This window comes from Cyclopterus lumpus, chromosome 11 (genome assembly GCF_009769545.1).
Source record: "Cyclopterus lumpus isolate fCycLum1 chromosome 11, fCycLum1.pri, whole genome shotgun sequence".
NCBI lineage: Eukaryota > Metazoa > Chordata > Actinopteri > Perciformes > Cyclopteridae > Cyclopterus > Cyclopterus lumpus.
The window spans coordinates 13,289,511-13,315,400 of record NC_046976.1 but is presented as its reverse complement, the minus strand read 5'-3'; the positions used below and the strand labels follow the sequence as shown (position 1 = coordinate 13,315,400).

At 42.8% G+C, this 25,890-nt stretch overlaps 1 protein-coding gene across 1 annotated transcript; it reads right to left on the bottom strand.

Annotated features, from left to right (window-relative positions):
- Window positions 1-18,015, bottom strand: LOC117738876 (oxysterol-binding protein-related protein 3-like). Its single transcript, XM_034545016.1, has 22 exons — window positions 17,909-18,015; window positions 11,735-11,926; window positions 11,306-11,422; window positions 10,408-10,461; window positions 10,214-10,327; window positions 9,923-10,075; window positions 9,751-9,841; window positions 9,520-9,623; window positions 9,019-9,108; window positions 8,762-8,921; window positions 8,505-8,629; window positions 8,285-8,416; window positions 7,646-7,739; window positions 6,737-6,972; window positions 5,766-5,903; window positions 4,728-4,791; window positions 4,231-4,309; window positions 3,927-4,071; window positions 3,158-3,302; window positions 2,924-3,050; window positions 1,814-1,936; window positions 1-708 (listed from the first exon to the last, which is right to left on the bottom strand). Exons 2-22 carry the CDS (start codon window positions 11,795-11,797, stop codon window positions 612-614), a joined length of 2,451 nt encoding a protein of 816 aa, XP_034400907.1. The 5' UTR covers window positions 11,798-11,926; window positions 17,909-18,015; the 3' UTR covers window positions 1-611.
- Window positions 18,016-25,890: the final 7,875 nt, after the last annotated feature.

Genomic DNA, 25,890 nt, shown 5'->3' with positions numbered 1-25,890 from the left:
TAACTTGTCCATCCATCGTAGTTTATTATCTCTTTGAACATGGGAGTATTAGTCATTTTCCTCATTGATAAACATTATCCACAGCCCTATGACTTTATGACTTATAACAAGCATTGATCAGAACATCTGATCAAAATCCTTGGGTCACGCAACTTCAGCAAGTTGACCTTTTCAACACGTTCACTTCCAACCGCGATCCTTTCCTCTCCAGTGAAGTCAACATATCTTATGAACATCATCCAAACAAGTTTTTAAAGTCTCTAGAATAAAAGTGTTTTTGCATAACTGCTACAGCAGTTGATGGAGTGAGGCACTGCAATAAAAAAGGCACTTTGGTAAATGCTGAGATGCAACAGAACATGATATGAATCTTACACTGACACTTTGTCAATTACAGTTATGACAATAAGAGAAAATGTACCCTAAAAAGAAACAACAAAACCAACAGAACTTTTATACACTCTGCTTCAGTCCTGAAAGAGGAAGCCCGTATAGGTTTGAGTTACCATGACATGTTAAGCATGTCAGGACACTTGGGGGCTGGTCTCAGCAGTTTCATACTTCCCTCTTGATGATAAGTTGTCGTGAAGAGGTTTGGTTAAATCCAGAGGTCACCACAACACGGGAAAGTCCATTTTAGTGAATCCAGGGTCTCTGCGCAGCTCCCAGTATGTGTTGTTGCTCACCCACGTGTCATTGTTGGACTTCCTGTCAACACATGAGTGATGTGTTTTGAATGATTATCATAGATTAATTATGTGATACGTCTCAAATGTACAGCCTGTCAAATTACCACATCAGTTTCCAGAATATGACGACAATAAGAAATTAACTTGGACCGTCCAAAAATTGCATTATGAAACAAAGTTTTTGTGTTTTTATAAATGTTCATAATTCTGTTGGCGAGGCAAGATAAGAAAGTTTGTTTCAGAAAGGTTTCTTGCCTGTATCTTTCAATAAGCTAAACTATCTAGGAATGTCAAGGAGGATTGTATTTAGTAATTTTCTGGGTTTAACTACAAGATTGCAAAGAATAGAGGATATGAGTAGTGATGAGTCGCATATTACTTCTGTAAAGGATCAAATGTAATGACAATGGCATGAAAAACAAGTCATTTTGTTTGTCCTGATGAGCCCAGCAGTCATCCAAACAACCCAGTTTGTTCATCAAAGGTCTGCAGACTGACATTTATTTAACGTATTATGGCTTTGGGTCATAATCACAAGGTCTAGAGCACAAACAACATACAATAATAACAAAACGATGGCACTTAGTGTGGCTAAAGTTACAAGTTACGTTAAACGAAATGAAGGACACTCGTCAAATAGGTACATAGATTACAAATAACTTTCGGCCTATCCGATTGTACTCGTCTCCCAAGCGATTGCCATTAGAGAGGTTGCAGATCCTCTGGTTTACATCTGGTCCTTTATATCTTCCAATGACCTCAGAAATTATTGGGTTCTAAATTTACAAAAAGTCTGCCTGTACTTTTTGTTTACATACAACCAATAGTTTTCCAATTATTCAATTGTTTAAACTCTACCCAAATATCACATGATATCACACTTCTAAGGTCACTTTGTCCATCAGTTAGTTTAAACCAGTTGATGTTGTTGCACTTTAGTGTGAGGCGAGACAAACCACACTCATCCAGTATCTGCTTATGTATAATACACGAGACACAGTGGCTGCTCCAGAGTCGCTCTCCGTTCATATGTGACAAACCAACGATGTGGATGAACACATGCAGACACTGTGTCTGATTGCACACAAGGACAACGGCACACAGGCATGAAATCAGCAGCGTACTTGAAAAAGCGTGGCTGGTGCGCCATGTTGTTGTCCTCCAGCACTTTCCTCCTCTCCCTCTGGAGCTGCTCGATCCTCTGTTTCTGCTCCTCGGCTCCTTCCGTGTTCCCCTCCTCCAACAGCCTGGACAAAGAAGACGAGAGAGCGCGAGTCAGGATAGAAAACGGTAGAAATGTGGACCTACTGGAGCGCCATCGCCATTCATCCCATATTTTCTCAAACTGAAACGTTCTTGCTTTTCCCACTGGCTAGAAATTAGCTGCAGGTGACTTTATGTTCCTGTGCCAATAAAGTCACTAAATGTTCTTACTTTATACTTTGACTGATAGTGGGAAAAGCTCAGATAACCTAAACCATGTCAGATGTGTGAGCATCCCCTGATTGCATTTTTATCTCATCTGAAGTACCATAAAGATTAGGCAAATAGACCCGTCACACATAAAAAAAAATTTTTTTAAATGTCAGCTGTGTTAGAATAGCAATTATCCCACGAGAAAAACAACGCAACCAAGTCATTCTGTTGTTGTTTGTATTTACTGTAGCTTGACTTAGCTGCATGTAACGAATCCTACAGGAATTCGATTTAGAGTCAGGTTTAATTCCTTAAGTTAAGGGAAAGTTCCCGCAGTGAAAACACCTTAAATGGCTTTCTACTCAAGTGCCTCAGTAATCTATGACAGTGAGCAAGCGTTACACACACACACACACTTTTTTAAATGACTAATTGAATATTAAAACAAGAATGTATTTGTTGGGGTTCAACATTGTACAAAATAAAATCTCTACAAGTGGACAATTATTCTCATCACTTAATTTCCCTGGATTAAACTCAGTCTCAGTCTGTTGCCATGGTTACTTTGATATTTCAGAGATGTACTGCTTCACACCACTTGGGCTCATCGAGATCTTGGCCAACAAAATCATGTTTGTAAAAAAAGTATTTGCCAGCTTTAACTCCATTAAGACAAAAGGTCATCTGTACAACCCATTAGACTAGAATATAAGGTTCCACAGTAACGGCGGTAATAAGGTATTGCGTTTCTAAAATGGGGAGGGATGATGTCTGTGTACAGGCTACGAGAACTTTAGACACAAGACAAGAGTGACCACCTCTGGTCTGGCCTGAAGCGTGTGTCTGTGGGGGACAGAAGAGGTCTCAGGGGGGAGTCCAGCTCATTTAACTCCACCGCAAACTGGGTGAAGCCATAGAACTGGTCTTGGTCCACTGGCATTGGATCTACACGTACACACAAACACAAATTAAGTTATTAAGTTATGTGGTTTTCTGGAAGTGCCTGGTTGGAAAAACATTATAACGGACATTCCCAGGGACCAATCACTCACTTGCTCTCCAGATACACGTGGCAGAAGGCGGGTCTCCTTGAAAAACTGACTCATGCCATTTTCCAAAGATGGAGTGTACAACTTTTCCATTTGAATCTGTGACCACGCCCTCTATCTCGTTCACTGTAGAGCTCCATGATCTTGCCTAAAAAAAAGAAAAAAAAAGAAAGAGGGAATTGTTTGTGTGTGAGATGGAAGAAATAGGAGAGCAGACTTCCCAAGTGTCACATTTAATTTATGTGATGAACATTGAATGATTTATGTCAAGAGTTTAAGGGATTGAAATTTTCCATGCTCATGGTTTGAAAATACAGTTCCCATCTTTGTCCAGAAGATGGTGCCGTTTGCCTTGATGGTGTTGACCGTACAGAAGACTAAGAGGAAGCACTGTATTACAGAAAGCTACAGTCATCTTCTTACAAATGAACACACGTAGGTGTCTGTTCATGTTCAGAGGAGGATGAAGCAACTGTAATGATTACAAAAGTCTGACAGGTTCATGAGAATGTGACAAACCAGTACATACTAATAGGGGGAAGACCAACAGGAACAGTTTGCCAAGTACATTTAGACACAGTTTGTCTCTACAATAGAAAGAAATCCGCTGGAGTGACATCACACAGGGACTATATCATTCTTTTTGCATGGTTATGCCGTGAAAAAACATGTTTTGCAAAAACTTCTTTCCCCTAAAAAATAAATTGTGGAATAAAGATCAGTTTCTGTCTTTCACAACAAACACAACAATTAAATATCGGCGTCTACCAACCTTGACAAATGTGACTTTACACTGGCAGGCGTCACCGTTTATATTTTTGATGGACATCTCTCCATAGTGCTCGATCCAGCGCTGACCGCTCAGGATGTTATGGATGCACGACGTCACTTTGTTCCATTCGTAGTGGTCCCCAAACCTGAAAAACACACACACGTTGTTTTATTCATAATGCTTACATATATAGCCTATAATGTTCACAATGACGTGGACTCTCACAGTAGCCATACAAGTGTTTAAACACTAATGCACATTCAAACACACCCTCACACAATGAGTTAAGGAGTCAAGGACTTACGCAGGTAGTGTGACATGGGTGGTTCCCATAGGAACAATTTCCATGGATTTCCCCCAGAATTTATTTTTCCATCGAACATCTAAAAGAAAGAGATTGCAAAATAGACGGTGAGTGCTTGTTCCCAATTTAAATCTTCAAGGCCTTTTCAGTAAACAGCAATGCTTGTTTATAAATAAAATTATTGATTCATATGCACCGAGGGAAATGCAAACAAAGGCAGCACCATTAATAATGATCTCACGTTAGTATAATCTGCACATTAAACTGTTAGAGTATAGAGATAAAGTATCAAACACTCATTCAATGGAAAGTTACAGTGTGATGACCAAGGCAACGTCAGGTTAAATCAGGTCGCCTAATCTTCCACAACACCTAATCCCCTTTAAATATAACCTGCAGCATGTGTGAAACACTCAGAACGGTCCGGTGGCAGTGATGAACACGTCAACTCGGACTGAAGTGAGATGTGTATTACAAACAGGTTCTCTCACGCTCACCTTGCCAAAAGCTGAAGTTCCTTGAATCAGAGTGACATGCAGACACAGGTGGGTGATGACTCACCTGGGAAATGGAGAGAAGAGATGAAATAAAAAAAAGGCACTCAAAAGCCGTAAAGTAGACGCTGTAGCTCAGGAAGTTGTACAACGAATCAGTCAAAAACAAAAAGTGACTTTTATGCCAGAATAAACCATTACTACCTTTATTATCAGGATAATTACTGTAAACAAACGAGACCACCACAGACACGAATGGCAGGTCAGTGTTTGCTACTAGATTAGATTTTATAAATCTTGTAAATTGCTTTAATGAAGGAAACAGGAAGAGGGCGCTGTTCTACTGTCACTGAAACCTGACATGTGACAACCTGACCACAGTGACCATTAATATCTATACATTAAACACCAAGTACATTTAACTTGAATCAAAAAACACCTTGATGAGTTGAAGTAAATGTATGCAGCAGCAAAAATAGATAACACAAATTTTGCAGTTTAATTCAAGTCTCATTTATCCAGTCGTATGCTCACTAATTTCCAAAAACATCTACACAAAAAATGTACTGTACAAAACACATACGCAGGTACGCTAGACCCATCTGTGCGAGTGTTTTACATAGTACGGCTTTAACGAGGATACACGTGTTTGTTAGGAGACAGCATAGGACTCGATTAATGAGACTCTTATTATACTGCACGAGTTGCGAGAGTTTTTTAAACTGATTTGATAGTTTTTGCTATTGTTAAACGTGGAACCCATTTACTTCAATTCATCAATTGTCTTGTGATTCTTCGTTCACAGTGGAGGCATGCGAGAAAAAAAAGTTTCACCCAGTGAGTAATTATTATACAAATGGTCATTTTTGGGGGGGGGAATCATTATTTTAAATTACAGAGATATACAATTTGCATCCCATTTCATTTTAATTTGATGATTTCAAAATATTGTGTATTTCAAGTTGTGAAGTAAACGAAAAAATAGCTTATTCTACGAAGGGAGTGTATATTCATGTAGTGAATCATGCGTGTGATCTCTACCTGTTCAGCTATGAACCTGAAGCTTTTATCAGGTCTGTCGCACTCGTACGTCTCTCCAAGGACCGGGTTAAAGGGCTTACTTCCCGCTCGATGGTAGGTGGATGCATATGCAGATATTGCAAATGTAGCGACATACACCTGCAAAGAAAATCAGAGGGGGACATTTATTACATGTGTGTATTCAAAGTATTGGTTGGTCTCCATGATGTTTTGAACATGACTGTTCACATGCATTTGTGTGACACTACCAACTTTGTTCACATGGGACTATTGCACGGACGCAGCTTCATTCCAAATCAAATACTTGATCTTCTTACTTTAAATACGCACCGCAGCTGCCCTTACAAAGTAGGTAATGTTGCATGAAAAATTGGGACATACTTCCTCGTCACATTGCACCTTGAACTTCTACCCTCTTGCTCATACAGCTGTTTTTCAGACTTGCAGACTCACAAGTCTCATTCACTGTAGAGCTGTAAAAAGCGACCAGATGCAGCAGGGCGTCCTGGTGATTCTGGCATACTGCATTTGGTATACTTTGAATTGGGACGTTGTTAATGGCATGTGGTAGTATGGGTATATAGATGAAACCACATTAGGTAGAGGTAAAGGTGTATAAGTATAACCACATTTTAGTACTGTATGTTCTATAGTCTACATTCTACAGTAGAAATAGCTGTGAGACTAACCCCATGACACTTTTGTATCTTGGTACCTACTCTGTGTCTATTTGACTATTTGCGTAAAACTGAGAGAAAAGGTCCTCCAAACAGAAAATTAATTGATATTTATAAAAGCCTATCACAGAAGTAGACAGGGTAAAAGACGAACATTAGTGGAGCTTTTAAAAATCCTCCTGAGGAAGAGCACTGAGCTCGAAACACATTTCCCGTCAACATTTTAGAAGTTGTGTGCCTGCTTACATATCTCCAGCTAGCCCTTGTATGTGTGTGTGTTTTCTATTCTCTCACCATGCGCTGGTAAGGGTCTTGGGTGCGGTTGGCGGTGTCCAGCAGCTCGCTGTACTCCATCTCCTCACACAGCCTCTGCAGGGTGTTGAGCGGCTCGTTGAGCTGTACCGGCATGGCCACCTTGGACAGGTCCTTACCGATGTTGTTCTTTAGGATGTTCCACAGGCTCACGCTGCTGGTGGGGCTGGGAGAGGGCAGTGTGGAGCGCCGACGAGGCAGGGTCAGCATGCTGCCAACTAGAGGAGAAAAGTTTGAGATTAGAAGAAGACTAGTAGGAAAACCGTTGGTGTTCAAAGCCGATTTGGTGTAAACATGGATGTTGTAGTTTCAAAGGCGGCACTTAAAGCCAGCAGAAACCTGTTCAACCCAGTCTGAAACATCTCTGGTTCTCTGCATAAGCTCGAATCATACTCTCTGTATCGGTGTCTAAACAAGGTGAAAAGCAACATTTCTATTGGCAACATGATAATGTTTTTATATGTTGTGCTACTCGGAGGCGAAGGTTTATGCAGTGACGATAAGAGTAAATAAATAAACTACCATCTGCAGCAGTGAATTAATGATGCCTGAACACAGATGCTTTGTCACATACTGTGTGAGGAAATGTACTGAGTTTGTAAACCCTTCTGGAAGTTGTCAGTGGTCATATTAAAAAAAACACGTTTTCTAAGCAAGTGAGTCACTTCTAGGATTCCAGACATTGACAGTGATTTATTTAGTGCCGACACTTTCTGAAGAAATGCACAAACGCACACAGAAGCTTATTCTCAGTCACTCAAGTGCGCCAACACAGACAAGCTCAGCCTCTTTTAACAGAATAAGATCCGTTTGCTCCGTCTTTCTCTTTGCTGAGCGAGAGAATATGTCCTCACACACACACACACGTCAACTTGTTACTGTATAGAGTACCAGAGTTGTGTCTCTCACTGCCTCCCTCGTTGCTGTAGGTATCCATGGAGATGCTGTCACTGACATCACTAATGTACGAGTCATCGTCAGAGACCTGGAGACAGAAAGTCAATGCTGAAAGGTCAGCGAGCGGCAAGAACATATCAACAAAAGGACAATAACAAACAAATCAAAAGTCACCTGTCATCAGAAGAGAAAAATGAAAGAAATGCACACCGTGTACAAAAGTGTTTGATGCGACTTGCAGCCGGTATAAGTTGTGTGAAAAGTAGCCGTGTTGGGACAGTCGGAGAAAAAAAGACATTACTTTTTCCTGCACAACTAACCCTTTATAAGACTTGAACTTGATTTGTTTGATCCCTGTAGCGCTGAAACATGTTGTAAAATAATTGATTATATTCAACAATCTTGAGAACAGATTTTAAATGTAATATATAAAGCAAAGAACGTCATGCTCCAGTTTCTCAAATGTAACCATCTGCTTTATATTATTTCAAACCAACAAAACAAGCAATTTTCAACATGTGACCGTGAAATTGTGAAGCACTTTATACATTTCGGCCAGTTTGTAGACAAAACCAGTGTATTAACAGACTGTGGCTACAAACACAGAGAGTAAGGTAGTATAAAGTGTCTCACCTCATTCTCAGAAGAGGACGAGGAGAGGAGGTACTCCTGAGCATCAAAAAACTCTGATATTGACTCTGGGATTGATGCTTTGCTCTCATTGGACACCTGGTGGACCAAGGAGTGAGACCCTCCTGGACATTCCTGATGATAATTAGAAGTCAGTTGAGCGAAACTGGACCGGAGGTGATAGTTATGGGACACTTGTGATTTTTTTCTTTGTCCCACTCACTGAGGCATAGGCGGTCTTCAAGCCAATGACCTGCGCTGACTGCGGGGCCTGCCTGTCGATGGTGTGCCTCAGTCGGTCTCTTTCCGCTACGAGGGAACTAAAGGCTGATTTCAGTGTGCTGTGGACTGGAGAGAAGAAAATGCAAGACGGGGAGAATTGTCATGGAAACTATCTTACCATATAGACACAAACAAGCATATTTTTCAATCTAAATGCATCTTCGAAGCTAACTACCAGACACCCCAGCAGGGACTCACTGTTGTTGGCCAGCATGCAGAAGTCCTCCTGCAGACGGGACCCGTCTGTCGGCGAGTCCGGAGATTCAGGAGAGACCTCCTGCGTGTTTGAGTCGGTGGTGGAGAGATTGGGGTTGGAGGCGTGGAGACGAGGAGACTGAGAGGAGATGCAGCTCGGGACCTGGTGGACAAAAAATAAAAAGCCATTATTTCCTCTTGATTCACACTGTTGAATGAAGTCCGTTTTAAGAAATAAAGAATGCTCAAAAGACAAGTACCTGTAGTGTGGTTTTGGTTTCTTTGCCATTGTTTTTGGATCGCCATCTCCTTGGCCTCTTCTCTTTTTTGGGCATGTCATAATTAGACGCCTGTGGTACCACAAGAAGACTTTAAAAAGGGCATAGTCAAAAAAAATACTTCCCGTTTTCTGAGCACACAAAAAAAGTAATGTCCTTATCAGTCTATATTTATTCTATGAGTACGGTCATTATTTTACATCTTACACACAATCCCCACTGGAAGCGAGACGTAAACGTCTCAGTTGCAGCTTCACTGACTGAACCAAAATAGTTTCCCTGTCGGCTCAATAGGAAGAAAACAACAGCGTTTATCTCGATTCATTGAGTTTATTGAGTGACGGCCGTTGAATCGGCCATTACTCCATGAGAACTTCTCCGTTACACCCGCAGAACTGGTGAATGCATTTTAATTAGATATTCCTGCACATTGTTTAAATTAAGATTAAGCTGCACCATGGCTAACCTAATCCATGTGCTTACCTGTAGTGCACTAATGGCTGGGGCTGAGTATGTGCGGTGGAGGACCTCCATGCTCTTCAGCAGTAAGTTGAGTTCAAGCAGATACGATTCACATTCCTCCAAGTCTGAGTGAAAGGTAGTTATTATTAGATGAAAGAATGAAATAGATGAAATAGAATGAAAGATTAACCAGGCCGGGAGACAAGCAAGCCAGGAGCAGTAAGCAAAGAGAAAGACAAAACAACGACCAACCTTTGCAGCACTTGTTCATGTCCTCTGAAGAATGGAGCCAAGAACTGACCTTTGCCTGGTGGACTGACGCCTGCTTCGTAAGAGTAGCCCTCTGTTTAAGAGATAGAGAGAGGATGAGGCATTATGCATCCTCACATCCCTACTGTGTCAAATCTAAAAAGCAACAACTTACTTTTCTTAGGGTCTCGTTGAGGGAGGGGGAGGACGAGGCGTGGGGGTTGAAGAGGTGCCTCTCATGGGGATACGTGGCAATTTCGTTTTGCCGAAACACGCGGTGATGACGCAGCTTCGTCACCCACTCCTCAAACAGCTCCGGAGCCTTAACCTGCGGGCCGTAAAGTCAAATTAGGAGCAGTAACCGGGAGGCAGCCGCTGTTTGTCCAAGCATTTGCATTCAGCTCCATCTCTGACCCATTTTGAAGTCAACGAAACTTAGATTGTTAATGCGAGTGTCGGGCCTTACCTTTAAGTGATAGATGTTATCCTCCGTGTCCAGGTCGATGCACATGGCTTTCTTCTTGATCGACATGACCGAGAGGCCAACGTCAATGCAGCCGTGAAGCTTTCCCTTCTTCAGCTGTGAACAGAACACTTTATTAGCGTGCGTCCATTTGCGTGTTGAAATGAAGGAATGATGGCGCTTGAGGTAATACCTACATCAGTTCCACGCTTTGCATACTTCAAGATGCCCTTCTCCAACACAAAGTATCTCTAAGTGGGAAGAAATCAAACCAATATTTATTCACAACAGTACTAAATTTTTAAGTTCAGTGTTGTTCACACAACAGTAAAAACACCAATAAACAACATTTATGAAGATTGTTCCGTTACGAAGTGATAACACTCAGTCCCATGACTTTCACAACAGCAGCAGTACAATAAGTGACCAGCTGTCTTGATGATGACCATGTAGACATTACAAGTACACTTTGCTCTTTTTCATTTTACAGTCAAATAGAATTCACTGTACTCGAGACCTCCTTGTCGGTCAAAATATTTTCTATTTAAGTCACGTTGCAAGGCAGAACTTTCCAGGTATGCATGAGCACACAGAAGAGGGGGAGGAAGATGAGTCAGGGTTACAGTGTAATCGGCTGGGAATAAAAACAATGGAAAGAAGGAAATACAGAGGACTATAATGGTGAAGAGGAGGAAATGTGGAAATAGCTTGAGGTATTAAAATATACCAGGTCAGAACTTTAGTTAGTTTAGACATTTAGGGAGGGTGGAAAACGCTTCTGGTTCAATCGTGTTATCATCAGGAACTAAAATCACACCTACACCCATGTACAGTATGCTCTTAAAATGCAGAATTGTTTTATTTCTCTACCAAAATGAATGTGAGGCCTTGTTTTAAAAGAAAACACCATCTGGGCTTTTAGATAACTAAATGTGATGAATACAGTGCAGAATATAAAAAACCAACAACAATATGGCTCACTATCTAACACCCTTTGTCTCAACTTCAGAGTGAAAATAGGTCTTTGGTTTAAGCATTGTTCTATAATAAGGAGGGCTGCAATGCTGTTCAAAAAAGGGCTTGAGAGGCGCTCACCTTATGCCACCCCTTCATGGGCCACTTCCTCCTCTTGAGCAGGAAGCCCTCCTGTCTGTCAGGCTCCTGCATGCTGGCAGGAACCCCTCTGAGCCCCTCTACAATCTCCCAGCTGTCCTGGAGGGAGACACGGGCGCAATGCCATACGAGTTAGACAGGCATTTCTCTCCAAATAGCACAATCTAAACATGTTAGCAGTAAACATATCATCATCACGGACGCCACTTAAGCTCAACACTGTTGTGACAGCAACGTTTTTTGTTGTAAAAACCGCATTATTGTGCTTCATGCATTCGTTTGTGACTGAACATTAAAGTGTTCTTAGAAATGCAAACACAGAGAGCGGACGCTTAATTGAATCCATGTCAACAGTTTGATACGATACTACTTTAATGGGAACTGAAAAGAGACGAAAGCGCACACACGTACTTGGTTACTGTCGTGCTTAGAGGAGCCGCTGCTGTCACTGTGAGTGGGCGACGGCGTCGTCATCTCTTTGCGACTCGAGCGCTTTCTGCTCACCGTTGTCTCGTTTCTGTGGAAACCGCAGCGACCAAAATCACAGCAGAGCCGCCAGGAGCATCACTCTGACCTTTGAAGGGCACGGCACAACAGTCAGCGCTGTGGAGACAGGTTAAAAAAAACGAACTGATGTCAAAACAGCATAAATGGGTTTTTTTGTTTGTTTGTTTTTTATTCAAGAGAACAGGAGCAGCATGCGGGACTAGACAGAGGAATCACTTAGTCACCGTGTGGCTGACTAACTGAACAGCCTGATTGAGGATTAAATAAGTCCAGAGTATCTTTGTTTTAAGGAAGCTAGACACAAATATCCAGAAGAAAAACACATGAGGCAAATCAGTCTTTATCACTACTCAGTTCAGGGTTCAACTTGCACCATGTGTATTCAGCTCTATTCTGACTGAAGTCTGGCTTTGTGTGGACTGTGATACTTTTGAGCGAAGTACACACATGAATTCAAAACATTTTAAAAAAAAGACAGGAGCTGTGGTAGCACCCAGAGTTTATGAGGTTGTAAAGGTGTCCTTGTAAACAAGCAAGTGTGGAAGACTAAAATAATCCCATTGGAGTGTGCAGAGCATCATACAAAAAAGATTTTAAATTAAAGCGGTGACTGTTATTTCCTTGTTAACATAAAACCATTGAAAATAGACCCAAAGCCTATTTCTACCACTTAAACATTTAGAGCTCACTCCATCTGCACACTGCAAAACTGAGAACCGGCCCTTGCTGGCCACCGCCGGCCGGTTTCAGCAAAAGCAACTTCTTCCGGTTCACCGGCCTGTTCAGCATTTTAAGTACAAATATGAATGTTTCTGTGTTGATCAAATCTGAAGCTTGTGAGGTCACAGACGGTCTAAGTCAGACTTGGTCGGCTTTGTTCTACAATTTGCTGTCGTCATTTTGCAAAATTCCACCGTCCAAACTTATGATTCAAAACGAACCGCAAAAAAAAGAAACGAAAAACCTGATAAAAATCGGTTTGTTGAGCTTGAAGAGCTTTGCGTTAGGTCTCTACCTAATGACACGGTGGTGGTATGGGGGTGAACAGTGAACGCCACATTCCCACCAAAATGTCACATTCATTCCTCCCCCTGCAACAAATGACATGCCCCAACCTGGCTGTGTACGTTATACCTCCATGAGTGCCACTCCCTTTGTACGCCGATACTTTAGACGACTAACCCCAGGCGTGTTGCGTGTACTTGTGTACTGTACACATGAGCAGGGCACATCCCCGTCTGGTGGATTTACACAGTGAGATGTGCTCGCACGCACATTCAGAAAACTCTTAAACTCTTGGATTTTAAGTGTGTTTGTGTGTGTGCTGTAGTTCCCCAAGGCCCCTCTTACAGTGAGTACCATGCCCAGGACGTGAGTCATCAACAGGAAAGAATGTGCTCAGTGCTTCGATACCCCCCCATCCCGACACACCATAACACACAGCTAGCTACAGTCAACACTGGGCTAAAAGCAGCCTGAAACACATGGGCGGCCCACTTGCTTCACAGCTCCGCAGCACAGACTAAAAAGGACAGACAGCACATTTGAGTAGACTTCAAATGAGCTTGAATTAGCTCATCAAGTCTTTGTGTTCGCACTTTTCAGGCTGCAACATATCTGGCGGTCTTCCGCCGCATCTGAAGCTTTATGAATGTCTATATTGTTCCGGTATTCACACGCACACAACTTCTGCATTTCTGTGTTTAAACACAACTGTAGTCTAGACATTCAACAGCAAAAAGGTGCATCCAACCACCATTAAACAGTATGTAATGGCAAGTAGTGTCAGAGTTCAGGGCCTGAGTAAATCTTCAGCTCTGACTGAATTCGTCAAAGAATACAAATTGGGATTATAAACACTGAGTGGCGAGTAAGCATTAAGCACCTCTTTACATAACACACTTGGCCCTGCCTTCCATTCCTCAGCCCTTTCATACAACTCAGCAGCAAAGTTTGTGACAAAAACACTTCCTTTGAGCAAAACATCAAAAAATAAATTGCCACTGCATCTGTTCAGTTTTATTCTGAAGTGTCACTCACTACCTTACGCCACTTCCTCACTTTAAAAGCTTGAGCAAAAGCTGTGTATTAGTCGAGAATACGAACTGCCTTAGATGAACTGTAAAATCTGTAAATGAAGCGGGGACATGTCAGTCCCCGAACATCCCTCTGAGTGCCCTACTTACCTCGACTGAGTGATTACTGTAGTATTGTACACCACTGAGCCTCCTGCACTGTAAGACTAGAAGTGCTTTGGTTTGGCCTCGTGTCTTACGTAATGGGAGTCAATCATTAATGGCATAACACCTTGTAAATGATCGGTTAAGATGGAAAGGGGTCATTCTTACGGCAAGGCCAATGCCACGGTCACAAGGCCTGAATGAGGGAATAAAAGATTTAAAGGTCATGGAAGCGTCAGGTTTGAATTAAGTTCCTTTTCTTCTTCTTCTTCTTTTTTAACATGAATCAGCGTTTTGTGAGGTCCGCTGATGGGGACGGAGAGATAGAGCAGATGTAAATGGTAAATTAATAGTTTTCATCTGGATGTATGAGTGATAACAGAGGGTCTTGCATTCGACACCAGGTAACATTTTGTATGTGCCGTGTGGTCCAATTACAAACCTGTGCACAGGAAATAAAACTACCCCCCCCCCCCCCCCCCCCGAGCATATGTTCTTTCATTGCACTGAAGGAAAAAGTCCCTATAATTACCTCACAATGACAAAAGGTATCTCCACTAAGCGTCACTCCTTAGATAGGACAGGCCCCGTTTCTAAAAAGGTGAGCACAGACCTGCTTAACGCCAGGAGACAAAAGCAGAAATGCAAATAGTAGAGCACACAAGAGTGGAACTTGTTCCTTCTACTTGTCCGCTCCCCAGCAACCAACAAAGTGGTCGGCCCCCTAAAATGACCACGCTGACCACCGGCGCTCCTTAAAAGCCTTCACGTGACCAACTGTGTGCACAGGCAGAAATGCACTTCAGGAATGCTGCTTTTAAAGAAGTCATTATGTGCACCATAGCTACAGGCAACACATATTGTATATTTACAGAAAGCGCCTGATGCTTTCATTAAGCAACGCCATCTTCTGTTGTTCACCAGTTTTTAATGACAGGATCTCGAGACAAACTGAATCCTGAGGACATACTGGGACTTGAAAGTCCAGTATGTCAACTTTCCAGTATGACAACCACACAGACATTGAATTAGCAGCCAATCCATCTGCTTTCTGCCTGTACACATTCTTGCAACAGGACTACCATAAACCCAACAGTACACAGTTGTATGCTCCCCCCCCCCCTTTTACTCGGCGGGACTGCAAAAAAGGTCCTCGCAGATGGCCCATCTGTGACTCTACCTCCAATGAAGCATCAGAATATTCCATTAAAGCTTCTTCACAGATTTACTGAGTTTAAGCTGTGCATGATCCACTGATTATTAAACTGAGAGCCGGCTTTAAATAGGACTCGCATCTGGCAATATTATCCGGCTACTTCATTCAACAACACCCACATTTTACACCATAGCAGGAAAATGGATGTGTGGCAGCATATGGTTTAGAAATGGCTGGTGGCAGTAGCACTTAGCTTGTCTGACCTGTGACACAATGCCCGACTGAGTGTTTTTATTGGAGTCTGATGAAGAGCAGTTGTCCTCGAAACGTCATGGTGTACTAAATAAGTAGACGCTGAAGAGCTGCAGTGTGTGAGCCAATTATTTGTTTATTTTCATGAGGACCGTGTTTCTAACAGTATTATTCATGTGAAAGTAATACAGTCCAGAGGAAAACTGATGTGGGCATCAGTGAGTGATCAAAGAGGTAAAATAAAAGCAGCCCCAATATGCCATTCAGCAGTTGGTTATTTTCATGTGTGCCCAAAGAGAGACAGAAAGAGAACTTGAGTCAGAATGCCCATAGATTCTTGACCGATGTATTTTTTTTAAAGCTGCAACACAAAAGATGTCTCTCTCCGTCTTCTTCCTGCTGAGACAAGGGACACTTTGTGTAACTGCTCAATCACAGGTTGCTATGGATACAAAGAAGAAAAAAAGCCATGGCAAAAGCAAGACTATATTCAGTTTGTTTGTTCTTTATAGAAAATCTGAGGGCATAAAACATAGAGCTATTTATAGACACTGTGCCGTTACCAGCAGAAACATGATTTCACATGACTGTCAGTGTCGACCATGTCTGCTTGGCTGGAAGTAGGACACAACATTTTATAGCCTTATAAAACCATAAGAGATAACAGACGGGCTTTTCTCAGAGTGGCCACTTGGTGTATTAGTGAAGGCAGCGATGATCTGTATTTACCAGCTTTTAAGTGGGTGTTGTGTAAAGGAAAGAATGACATAGAGATAACTCAGTGAGTCACGTCGGCCATGCTGGATGTTTACGCCCAGAAATGTTGCAGCAATAATTCAACATTTGGACTGAACTGTAATCAGCCGACTGATGGGCTGATGCACTGATCCTTATGGCGCTATCCTCTGTTGGCTTGAGATCATGCAAGTTTAGAAAGACCTGCGGCCCCTGAAGTCTGCAGGGATTCAGTGTCAAGGTCTTCTTGCTCAGGGGCTCTTCAACAGGCCAACACTTTGGTTTGCACCCCGATTGTTGGGTTGCAGGGCAGCCTCTTACTACTTATACTCGTCCTAGTGTTGCAACTAATAATTAGCAATTATTTCTCGGTTTATTGATTCATCACTTGACCTAAGAGCCATCTCAGGCATCTTTGTCTTATTTTGATCAGCCCAAAACGCTAAAAAGGCATTCAGTATCAGCAGTAACAGTGAAAAAAATGCTGATCCCCACATTGAGGATCTTTTTACACAAATTGTAACTAAGATAGCGTCCATGACTAAAATTGATAATCAAAAAATAATTGCAGTTATTCGGACTCATCAATTAATCAACTAATTGTTTCAGATGCCAGGTTATAAAAGAAAACTACTATCAGTTATATTCATTGGTTTTCTTTTTTTGTGGGGGAGGTATTGTAGTTAAATTCATTTTGTATCCTTTCTAGACATATGTGAACAATAAACTTCAGGGCTACAGTTATCTGGTACTTCAATGGAATAGTGATGCCATCACCACTCGTGCATTAAGTGATCCAGTATGGACTACAAGGTGCTCAGGCCAGGTATTGATTCACGTGTGATAAAAACAAAGTCACTCAACCAAAAGCCTGAAAGTGAATGGCTCATGGTCATTTCCTGATATAATCATTGTCATTATGAAAAAATAGTGAAAAGGTCTTAAGTGACATCTTCAAATAATGTCGTGAACAACAAATGGTTAAAAAATAAACCATTGAATCCTAGTCCAGAAGAAAAAGCAAATTTGAGAAGCTGTAAAACCTGAATTTGTTTGGGCTTATTTAGTTTAGAAATTACTTGATTACTCAACTAATCATGTCTGCACTAATGGCCTCCAGTAAAAAAAACACGCAGTCATGTTTAGTGGAGAGGTAAAACACATGATAAATATATACTGTTAAAAACACAAACCGCAGCCGTACTGTAACTTTACAGAAATCAACTTTGAATGACTGAATCCTCACTAATAATCTCGATATTTACAATGAACACGCTGATTAAACAGAATAATAATGCATCGCTCGTGCTGGGGATGATGTCAGCAATATTTAATGGGGACAAACTCCACGGGGACAAACCACAGGTGTCCCGTGGAAATGCACAGCCCTGCTCAGTTCCTGTTGCCAACACAGCAATTCAAACTTGTCAGCGCAGACAAAATGTCTAATACACCCCATGTGCCCGTGAACCCTGCGCTCACACAGCCTCGATACACAAATGTAATTAAATTAAACACCACGTTTGACTGGCACGCGGAAGCACCAATTCCGCACCAAAATGTCACGAGGAAGTCCATCAATAATTCTATCGAAAACGATATTTCACTTCGGCGCTGAAAGGGTCAGCTGAAGCCACGACAGGAGCGCAATTCAACTCCGCCGCTTAGTTCAAAGGGAAGCGAGACAATAACAGAAAAGACGCCGACATAATTTCACATGTGTTGCGAGTATAAATGACAGAAAAAATGCCTTACGGTTCTGTGGCGAAAGCTACAGCATCCTACCCTGGTGGTGGAGACATACGGTACCTGGGTTTGGGGGCTACTGCTGCTCGTCACAACGCCGGAGCTATGTGGAGGAGGTGGGGTCTGCTTGGTGGGCCGTAGAGACTGACGCTCCACTGAGCCAATCGCGGTCGGGGATAAACCCCGAGGGGCGGGAACAAAGGTTTGGGCGGACTCCTTTTTGTGAACGCACTACAGTGTGACGTTCAACGAAAAAAAGAAAAAAACGTCAAAGACAGGAAAATGCGACCAAGGTGAAAGTTTAGCGTCAGACAATGGAGTGAGAGGTAAACTCCAGCTGAAGCTAAATTAATCTCACGTAATTAATGTGACCTTTGTGTGTTAATGGGACATTGTTTTCTGTTTGTATCCCGCCCACCCCTCACTCTCGGTTTCAGTCACGTTCACATCAATCACACGTTTGTTTTACATTCTCACGCTCATTCGGCCTTGTAGTCAAAGCTAACGATGCTGATTGATTTAAATTGTTAATTACAACAACCAAACAAAACAGGGCCCCTATTGGTTTCTCCTTAATCTCAGACCCCTAATTGTGTACTACATTACCAGGAACAACGTTTCAAGAGCTAAATATCAGGGTCAAAGGTCAGATACAGCTATACTTCATCTCATAACAAATTAAGGATGCAAATAACGATTATTTTCATTATTTAGTAATGTGTCAATTCATTTTATTTCTGAGTGAATTGCCCATTAAAAGCACAAGTTATGTCATTGTTATGTCATTTTGTCTGAATAACTCTATATATAGAGTCGATAATGTTTCTGTCCATCAACTTATAAATTCCCTTATTATTATTATAATTATTATAATTACTACCTGTTGTGGATTGTGTTCATGAATAAGAGCCAGGGGTGTGGAGATACAGTATGGGTTAATAATCTGCCCGGTCTCATTGCTTCATCACACAGTGAACAGTCCAATGACAGATTGTTTGGTGCTTTCTTCTGGTTGGAAAAGATGGCTTTCCCCACAAGTGCTCACTGTTTGCAGAAATGATGAGTAAGTGAGAGGAGTTGTGTGATTGCAACCAGACGGAATGAGCGTGTGGGTGAATGAATGAGCATGTGTTTGTGTGTTTCTGTTTCATGTCCGTCTTAAGTTCTGCTCCTTGTGTCTTCTTCGGAGAGTCTTCAGTCGTCCCCTATTGTCCCCGTAGCTCTCAGAACCTGCATGTGTTGTATTTGTTTACCATACAAAACAAATGTCCTCCTTTGCATGGGCATGAGGCTGTCGCTTCCTGCCTGGGCTTATTTCTATGGCAACAGAAGGCAGGGAAAACATAGAACAGACTTCTTCGAAAGGGGGAGTTAGAGCCGGGCGTGTCCGAAAACTTAAAACCGACAAAACTAATGTTGTCGGGTAAAGGAGTGTTGGTGCTGATATGTGACTGGGACCATATGAATGTTGATTGCTGACATGCAGTCGTGTGATGTTGGACGTGTAACACGTCGAGAGAGAAAATATTATCAGTGTTTGCATCACAGATCTTTTCATTGACCAACCCAGGTGGATTCGCTTGTGCTTACCTCAGCATGTGTACCGTTCTTTCAACAAGGGAACACCCCATGGCATACAGAGACAGACTCTGAGCCACACCTGCCTACATACACACACACACACACACACACAAAAAGTAGCAAAACCTGAAATTGATAATGACTTCAAACATAATAGCACAATTTAAATAACAAAGGGGGCAATAACTTAGAGGCAGTGAGAACCTTGTACATTAGATAATGCCACTGAGGCTGATACATGATACTTGTAAGCTATTGATATCACAATGCTGTCACTTACAGTAGGGACGCAGACGTACAGTATTATACGAGCAGATAGGTGTGACAGTGTCACCTATAGGTTAGCTATGGTCACTGCACAGTGAGCAGCCTGCGTTCATGGAGGGAATTAAAACGCCTTTGCTGCACTGGTTGTCAGTGAGCTCATGTTAACAAAGAGGCGACACGCATGGATGGCAGGGAGATCCCTAATGCTGTTTTAACTGCACAAGAAGGTCTGTCATTCACTGAGCTGCGTGCACTGTGCAATCTGACCTTGAGTGTAAAGGGGGGTAAATGAAGAGAGACAACACCCTTCAACTAGGTAGCCTCTGTCTTAGTCTGACAGGGTCCCTGTTCTATATCCAAACTTGGACATGACCTTTGATCCTATTAACCCACTAGGGGCCCCTACCAACTTCCTGTTTCTCCCACTGTGTGTATATTGTGTATTTAAAAATAAAAACATAAAGCCAAATAATTATTGTCTAAGACATAAACAGGCATTACTGTGCATTTAACCAATCCGCTTTGTAGGAGCCGTGGTCTGCTGTTAAACGCCCAAGGAGCAGCTTCAAGTACATGTTCGACATGCAGGCAGTAATATTAGTGATCCGTTACTCATTTAACTTGAATAAACACAATTGGTTAGTATAGTTTAGTACAAAGACCGTAAACAGCTGTTTAATCCAGGTATTTCCATATAAGATGCAAACTACCAGCAACTCTTAACTCATCACGTCTTGTTTTTCCAATCACCACAAAAAAAACTAAGTGTAAACGTTTTTGTCTGGATTAAACCAACTAAATATAACTAAGTGAGCTTTTGGAGGGGCTGCTAGGTGGCTTTTGCCCCACCTCGTGCAATACTGTTCCATGTCTGCAGAGGGCGGTGTTGCACAGAAGCAACACTGTGGGGACTCAGAGAGTCAACAGCTGCAGATCAGATGTCTTACTGACTGACGACGTTGTTGGAATGACTCATAAATCCCACATTTCTTGTAGTTTGTGACTTTTGTTTGCTTGAGTAATGCTAATCCAGTCTTTATGTGCATATGAGTGTTTGTGCGCTCGCTTCCATGTGTTGGTGCTTTCATGCAGCCTTGTGCCTTGAGTTCCTGAGCGTTATCTGTACAACTCAGTGATCTAAAGATTCTAAGGCATTACGTCGTCTCGGTGTTATTATGTGATTGAGGCTGATTATGTGGATGCAGACAGACCTATCAAACTCGGTAGATCAAAGGGTTGCCCTGCCAGTATACACACACACACACACACACACACACACACACAGTTTATCCTTTACACTGCCCTCCTTATTCCTTATTCCTATGTCTCCCCCTCCACTCTCTCCACCCTTTCAACAGGGCAGCAGCATGCTCTCTAATTTTTTCCAGATGTCAAGTACCTCCCTTCCTCCCTTTCCCTCCTCTATTCCCTCCATTTTTAAGTCTCATAGGGTTGACGGAAAGCCGGAAAGTTCTGCCCCCCACCCCCAAGCCCCTCTCCCCCTCCCCGGCTCGTTCAACATGTTGGGCTCAACGACAAAACCTGACCCTATGAGGTCAAGCAGGAGAGGCTGGAGCTCTCCCAAAGCAGAAAGGAATGCTGAGGCAAATGTGTTTCCCACATTGCCCGATGTGCTGTTGCAATCAGCCGTTTGGTCCACGGTGCATTTTCAGTGGCAACTGTTTGTGACAAGCTCTAATTTTGATTTGATTGTTAGTATTTTCAGAGCAGAAGAAAGCCTTCTTCAAGTTGCTGGCACTAGACGCTCTGTCTCCTCCATTACTTTCCCTCCATCTTGCCCTGATTTTCACTTCCTGCTATGGGAACCAACTGGGATAGTTGTGTATGGGGAGCAGTGTGAATTTTAGGGGTTAGAGGCATGGTGTCCAGGTGTTCCCTCCACTCTTCTTCTATCATCTATATACACGTAGGTGCACCTAAAATGTGTCTGCATTCTGTTTAGCATAAAGTCTCTTCAGCGAGGTGAGTGGAGCCACAGACACATGTCGCACATAGAGGATGGAGTCTCCTTCACCAGATCCCTCTAAGTATATAAACACACTCGCTCATCCACTCAGACAAACATACACACACACACACACACACACACACACACACCGTTAATGCGTGTGACCATGGACTAGATCTATGATTCCCTACTCCTAAAGCACTTAACGATCACAGCAGCTGCTGCTCATGTAAACTCCCCTCAAACACAAAAAGACACACACACATACACACAATCCCACTTCCTCGTCACCTCTTTTCTTCCCTTTGCTTCGCTCTGCCTTGTTTTTCCCTACCTATTGATTATTCACAGAAACTAAGAAACTCTTCAAATCACACAAGAAAACACATACTTGCTCATGAACAAAAGTGCCCACACACATTCACGCACAAATGGGCGTACACTTACACTGACCATTTGTTATTTGTTTGGACAATTTTCTTTTGGAGCCACGTTGGACGACTTATCTGGGGAACAAAGCATGCGGTTCATCTTGACTGCGGCCGCATCCTTCACACTGATTACTATGATAAGCTCCATGTGCTGGTCTCATGCAGTGTCGTGTTACCAGGACGTGTCCCATATGGATTGTCTCTCTGGTGTATGTTGGGCCCTCAGGGGAAAGTTAGCCACTGAGATCCCTGCATTCTGACACACAATGGGACGCTCATGTTTCCACCAGCCCAACTTCCTGCAAGTCTGTGGCTTTGTGTGAGGCTCATTAGTCCCCGACACTATCGGTCCTGCTGTGTGTGTCCGTTGGTGCACATTTTAACGTGTCTCTGGCAACAGTTTACATGATAAATGATCACTTCAAGAGTATCACCAACTGTGTTTCATGTGATTTTTATAAACGTGCGTGTGTATGTGTGCAAGTACGTGTCAGTACTAAATCTCTACTTGATACGATGCAACATTTGACCTCTTTTCACATTACATTGTATTGTGGGTTTGTCAGAGAGCAGTGAACATACCGGGAACACTCTTAGTTTTGATGAGGAATATTGGAGGCCACTTTTTTATGGCCCTCAAATAAAACGGCAGACTGTAAATGTGGTGCACTGTGGGGGGTTAGGGTTAGGTTTGTGATTTTGTATTGTACATGCTGGGCTATTTGAACATAATGGAGCTCTCGTTAACATTGCTAATGTTCTTATTATGACGTGGAAATGGAAATGTCTGCTGTGAAAAGGGGCTTATTCAGAAGAATAGAAAGCACAACATCTAGTTTTTTTTTTATATAAAAAGATAATAATGATATAATATGTTTAGTGCCTTCCCCCTCTGAGGATACATATAATACAACCATGTATCATCATTCTTACTGTTGCTTGACTGTAAGTTTATTCCTCCCTCCAAACACACACTTTCTTCTCTGTCCCTCTCCCTCATTCATAGAAAGACTGTGCTGGAGAAATGTAACACTCCTAAGTGACCTACATACGCTGCGGCATCAGCTCATTTACGTACAAACACATAAACTCACCTGCACTGACCTGGATATGTTTTGTTTCATGCAGACACCCCCCTGGTGGAATTAGGTTTCTCTTCCACATACAAACTCTCTCTCTCTCTCTCTCTCTCTCTCTCTCTCTCTGCTGAGAGACTCAAATGTCATATGGCCGGTTGATTGGACTGTGAGAGGCCCGCAGGGAGAAGAGGGAGGTGATGAAAGGATGCAGCCGTCATTGTGTGCAGGCACAGTGGCAGGCAGCTCTGTACGGGTCCTTCAATGCTGCCTATTGTGCCATAGTCTTTACGAATCTGGGTCAACTCTAACACTTTTTTCCTCACAACAAACTCTGTCTACATCAGTCTTACATTACCTTCCCTCCCCTCCACCCCCATCCCCACCCCCCTCTCACTTTACTTTCTCAGATAGTTTTTTTTTTTCTTCACCTGCTTCCATCCTTCTTGCTATCAGTCCATCTCAGTTACACACTTTGCTCTCTTGGAAATGATTCATCACCAATATCCTCCTCCAAATGCTACGACATTAAAGTGAAGATGAAGTTGTTTTTGATGCTACAGTGTAAGCCAATCCATGCTGATGAAATCTTTCTGTGTATTCCTTTCAACTCTGACACAAACCAGGCGACTGCCATAAAACTAACTGGACTGGTCCCGCTGTGTCTGAGGCCAATATGTTTTCTGAATGTGTGTGTTCCTCAGAGAGAAAGAAAGGGATACAGGGATGGGGGCGGGGGGAATGCAGAGATGCAGGAGGACTATGGCAAAATGGCCAGACAGGAAATGACCTCCCAGTGAGAGGGGGCTTCCCCATGGGTCGTATTTCCTTCTGTCTCACACGCACACACAGCTATATAATGTCCATGATGACTACCAATAGATATGCATGAGAATGAGAAAGCCAATCAGGGTGTCTTTGAGGCTTTTGCTGCATGCTGGAAATGCATGGAGCGACAACAGTCATCCATTAGCTCGGCTGTGGAAACCATTGCATCACTTGCTTCTCAGGGGAAGCTGCACGTGTGTGCACGTCAATGCGCATGTGTGTAAGTTAGGACTGTTTATTCTCCCAACAATTGACCAAATCTCTGTTCACAAACATTTACATCACATGTTGCAACCGAGAGTGTGTGGAAACATATTGGCAAGTGGGCAGAAAAGTTTTGTAAAGTAAAGTATAAAGTATTTTTCCAAAAGAAAAACGTTTGAAACCATGTGCCTCTCCCAGTAGCTATGCAAACTGGACCAAATCCACCATAATATTGATGATTTAAGTATGAATATATATTGTAACAATATAACATTGGATATAGTTCATTGTTTAAATATGATCCAGTTATAAATGATGGTTGATTGTGGCGTCGATAAAGGGGAGCTTGCCTCATCCAATAGGGCTGTATCAGAGAGGAAAGGTCGGGAAACATGTCTATTTATACTGTGGTGGGTAAGCACTCCACCTCATGAGCCATAAATGTGCAGATGTCCTGGCAGTATCGGCATGCTTTTCAGACAGGACTGGAACATAAACCTTCATAGGCTAGGCTACACTGAGAATCGTTCCTCAATCTGCAAAATGTCTGAGCGAAATCTGCACACGCTCCACACACCCTGCATTTATTTCCACTCATTTAGGTTGGAAGATCTTTAACTTTGATTTGGCACCTCACCTCCTCAGCCTTAACACACCACTTAACGTCCTGAATTCCTCATTCCTCAACCATCTGGGCTCATTGTGGCCCCGGCAGCACAAGGCGCGTTAATGAGAGAATGGTAAATTACAGTTAGGCTGCATGATGATGGCGGAGGCTACAAAGTGCAGACTGGGCTGGGATGTGTTGATTGTAGCTCACTGTATGTATCAGACAGCTCAGCTAGCAGAATACACCACATAGATGTTCATCATACAGCTGTTTTATGAATTATTATTTGACATGGCTCATGCAAACCAATGTTAACATGAATTCAAGTGTTTTGTCAAACTTGTTTTATGAGGGACTTTGCTCTATCTGCACCCTGATGCGAGGGAAAGACTTTGGGTTCCTCTTGGGATTTCGTGGGAAGGAAATCTTCTCGTCTGCTTTGTCCATACCAGGGATCCGATCCAGATCTCAGACCCCCGGTGGCTGCGGGGGCGCGCAGAAAACTCGGTCAAAGGGTTTCTCAATGTCTCTCGCTCCCTCCCACTCTCAGTCAAGTTTGTGTGTGCTTAATTACCTGCGTGCATGCTCAAAACACTGACTCTCGTGCTTCAAGACTTGTGCACATCTGGTTTTGGCAGGGTCGCCGAGTTGCGGGGGAGGGACTATTTCACTATGTGCGTGTGTGTGTGTTTGTGTGTGCGCGCGTGCGCGTGTGAGAGCACGCTCTGCGCATGAACTCTGTAATTCGCAGCAGATGACCACTTGGGGGGATGGAGGCTGTATTTGGGTGGTGAGCGTTTTTCTCAGACAGCATCAGAGCGCACTGCACAAATTAATGCGGACTAAAGAAGATGCTGCTAAGTGATGGAGACGCGTGTTTGACGTGTACACCGGCTTTCTCCGCTGCGTAGAGCAACAAGTGCATTATGGGCGAGTCGCGCGCAAGAGAGCAGAGGGGCGACTGCACCTGAACAAGTGAAGCGAATGCCGCATCAGTGTCCGTCTGTGCCAGCCGCACAGTGGGA

What these genes read in the sequence shown, in the direction of transcription:
- LOC117738876 (XM_034545016.1), bottom strand. Translation starts at nt 11,797, where the DNA reads ATGACGACGCCGTCGCCCACTCACAGTGACAGCAGCGGCTCCTCTAAG. An exon ending in CATGAACAAGTGCTGCAAAG is followed by an intron (nt 9,624 to 9,750) that starts GTTGGTCGTTGT and finishes CCTTTCACTCAG; the next exon opens with ACTTGGAGGAATGTGAATCG. An exon ending in CGCTTCAGGCCAGACCAGAG is followed by an intron (nt 1,937 to 2,923) that starts GTGGTCACTCTT and finishes TTCTTTGTCCAG; the next exon opens with GCTGTTGGAGGAGGGGAACA.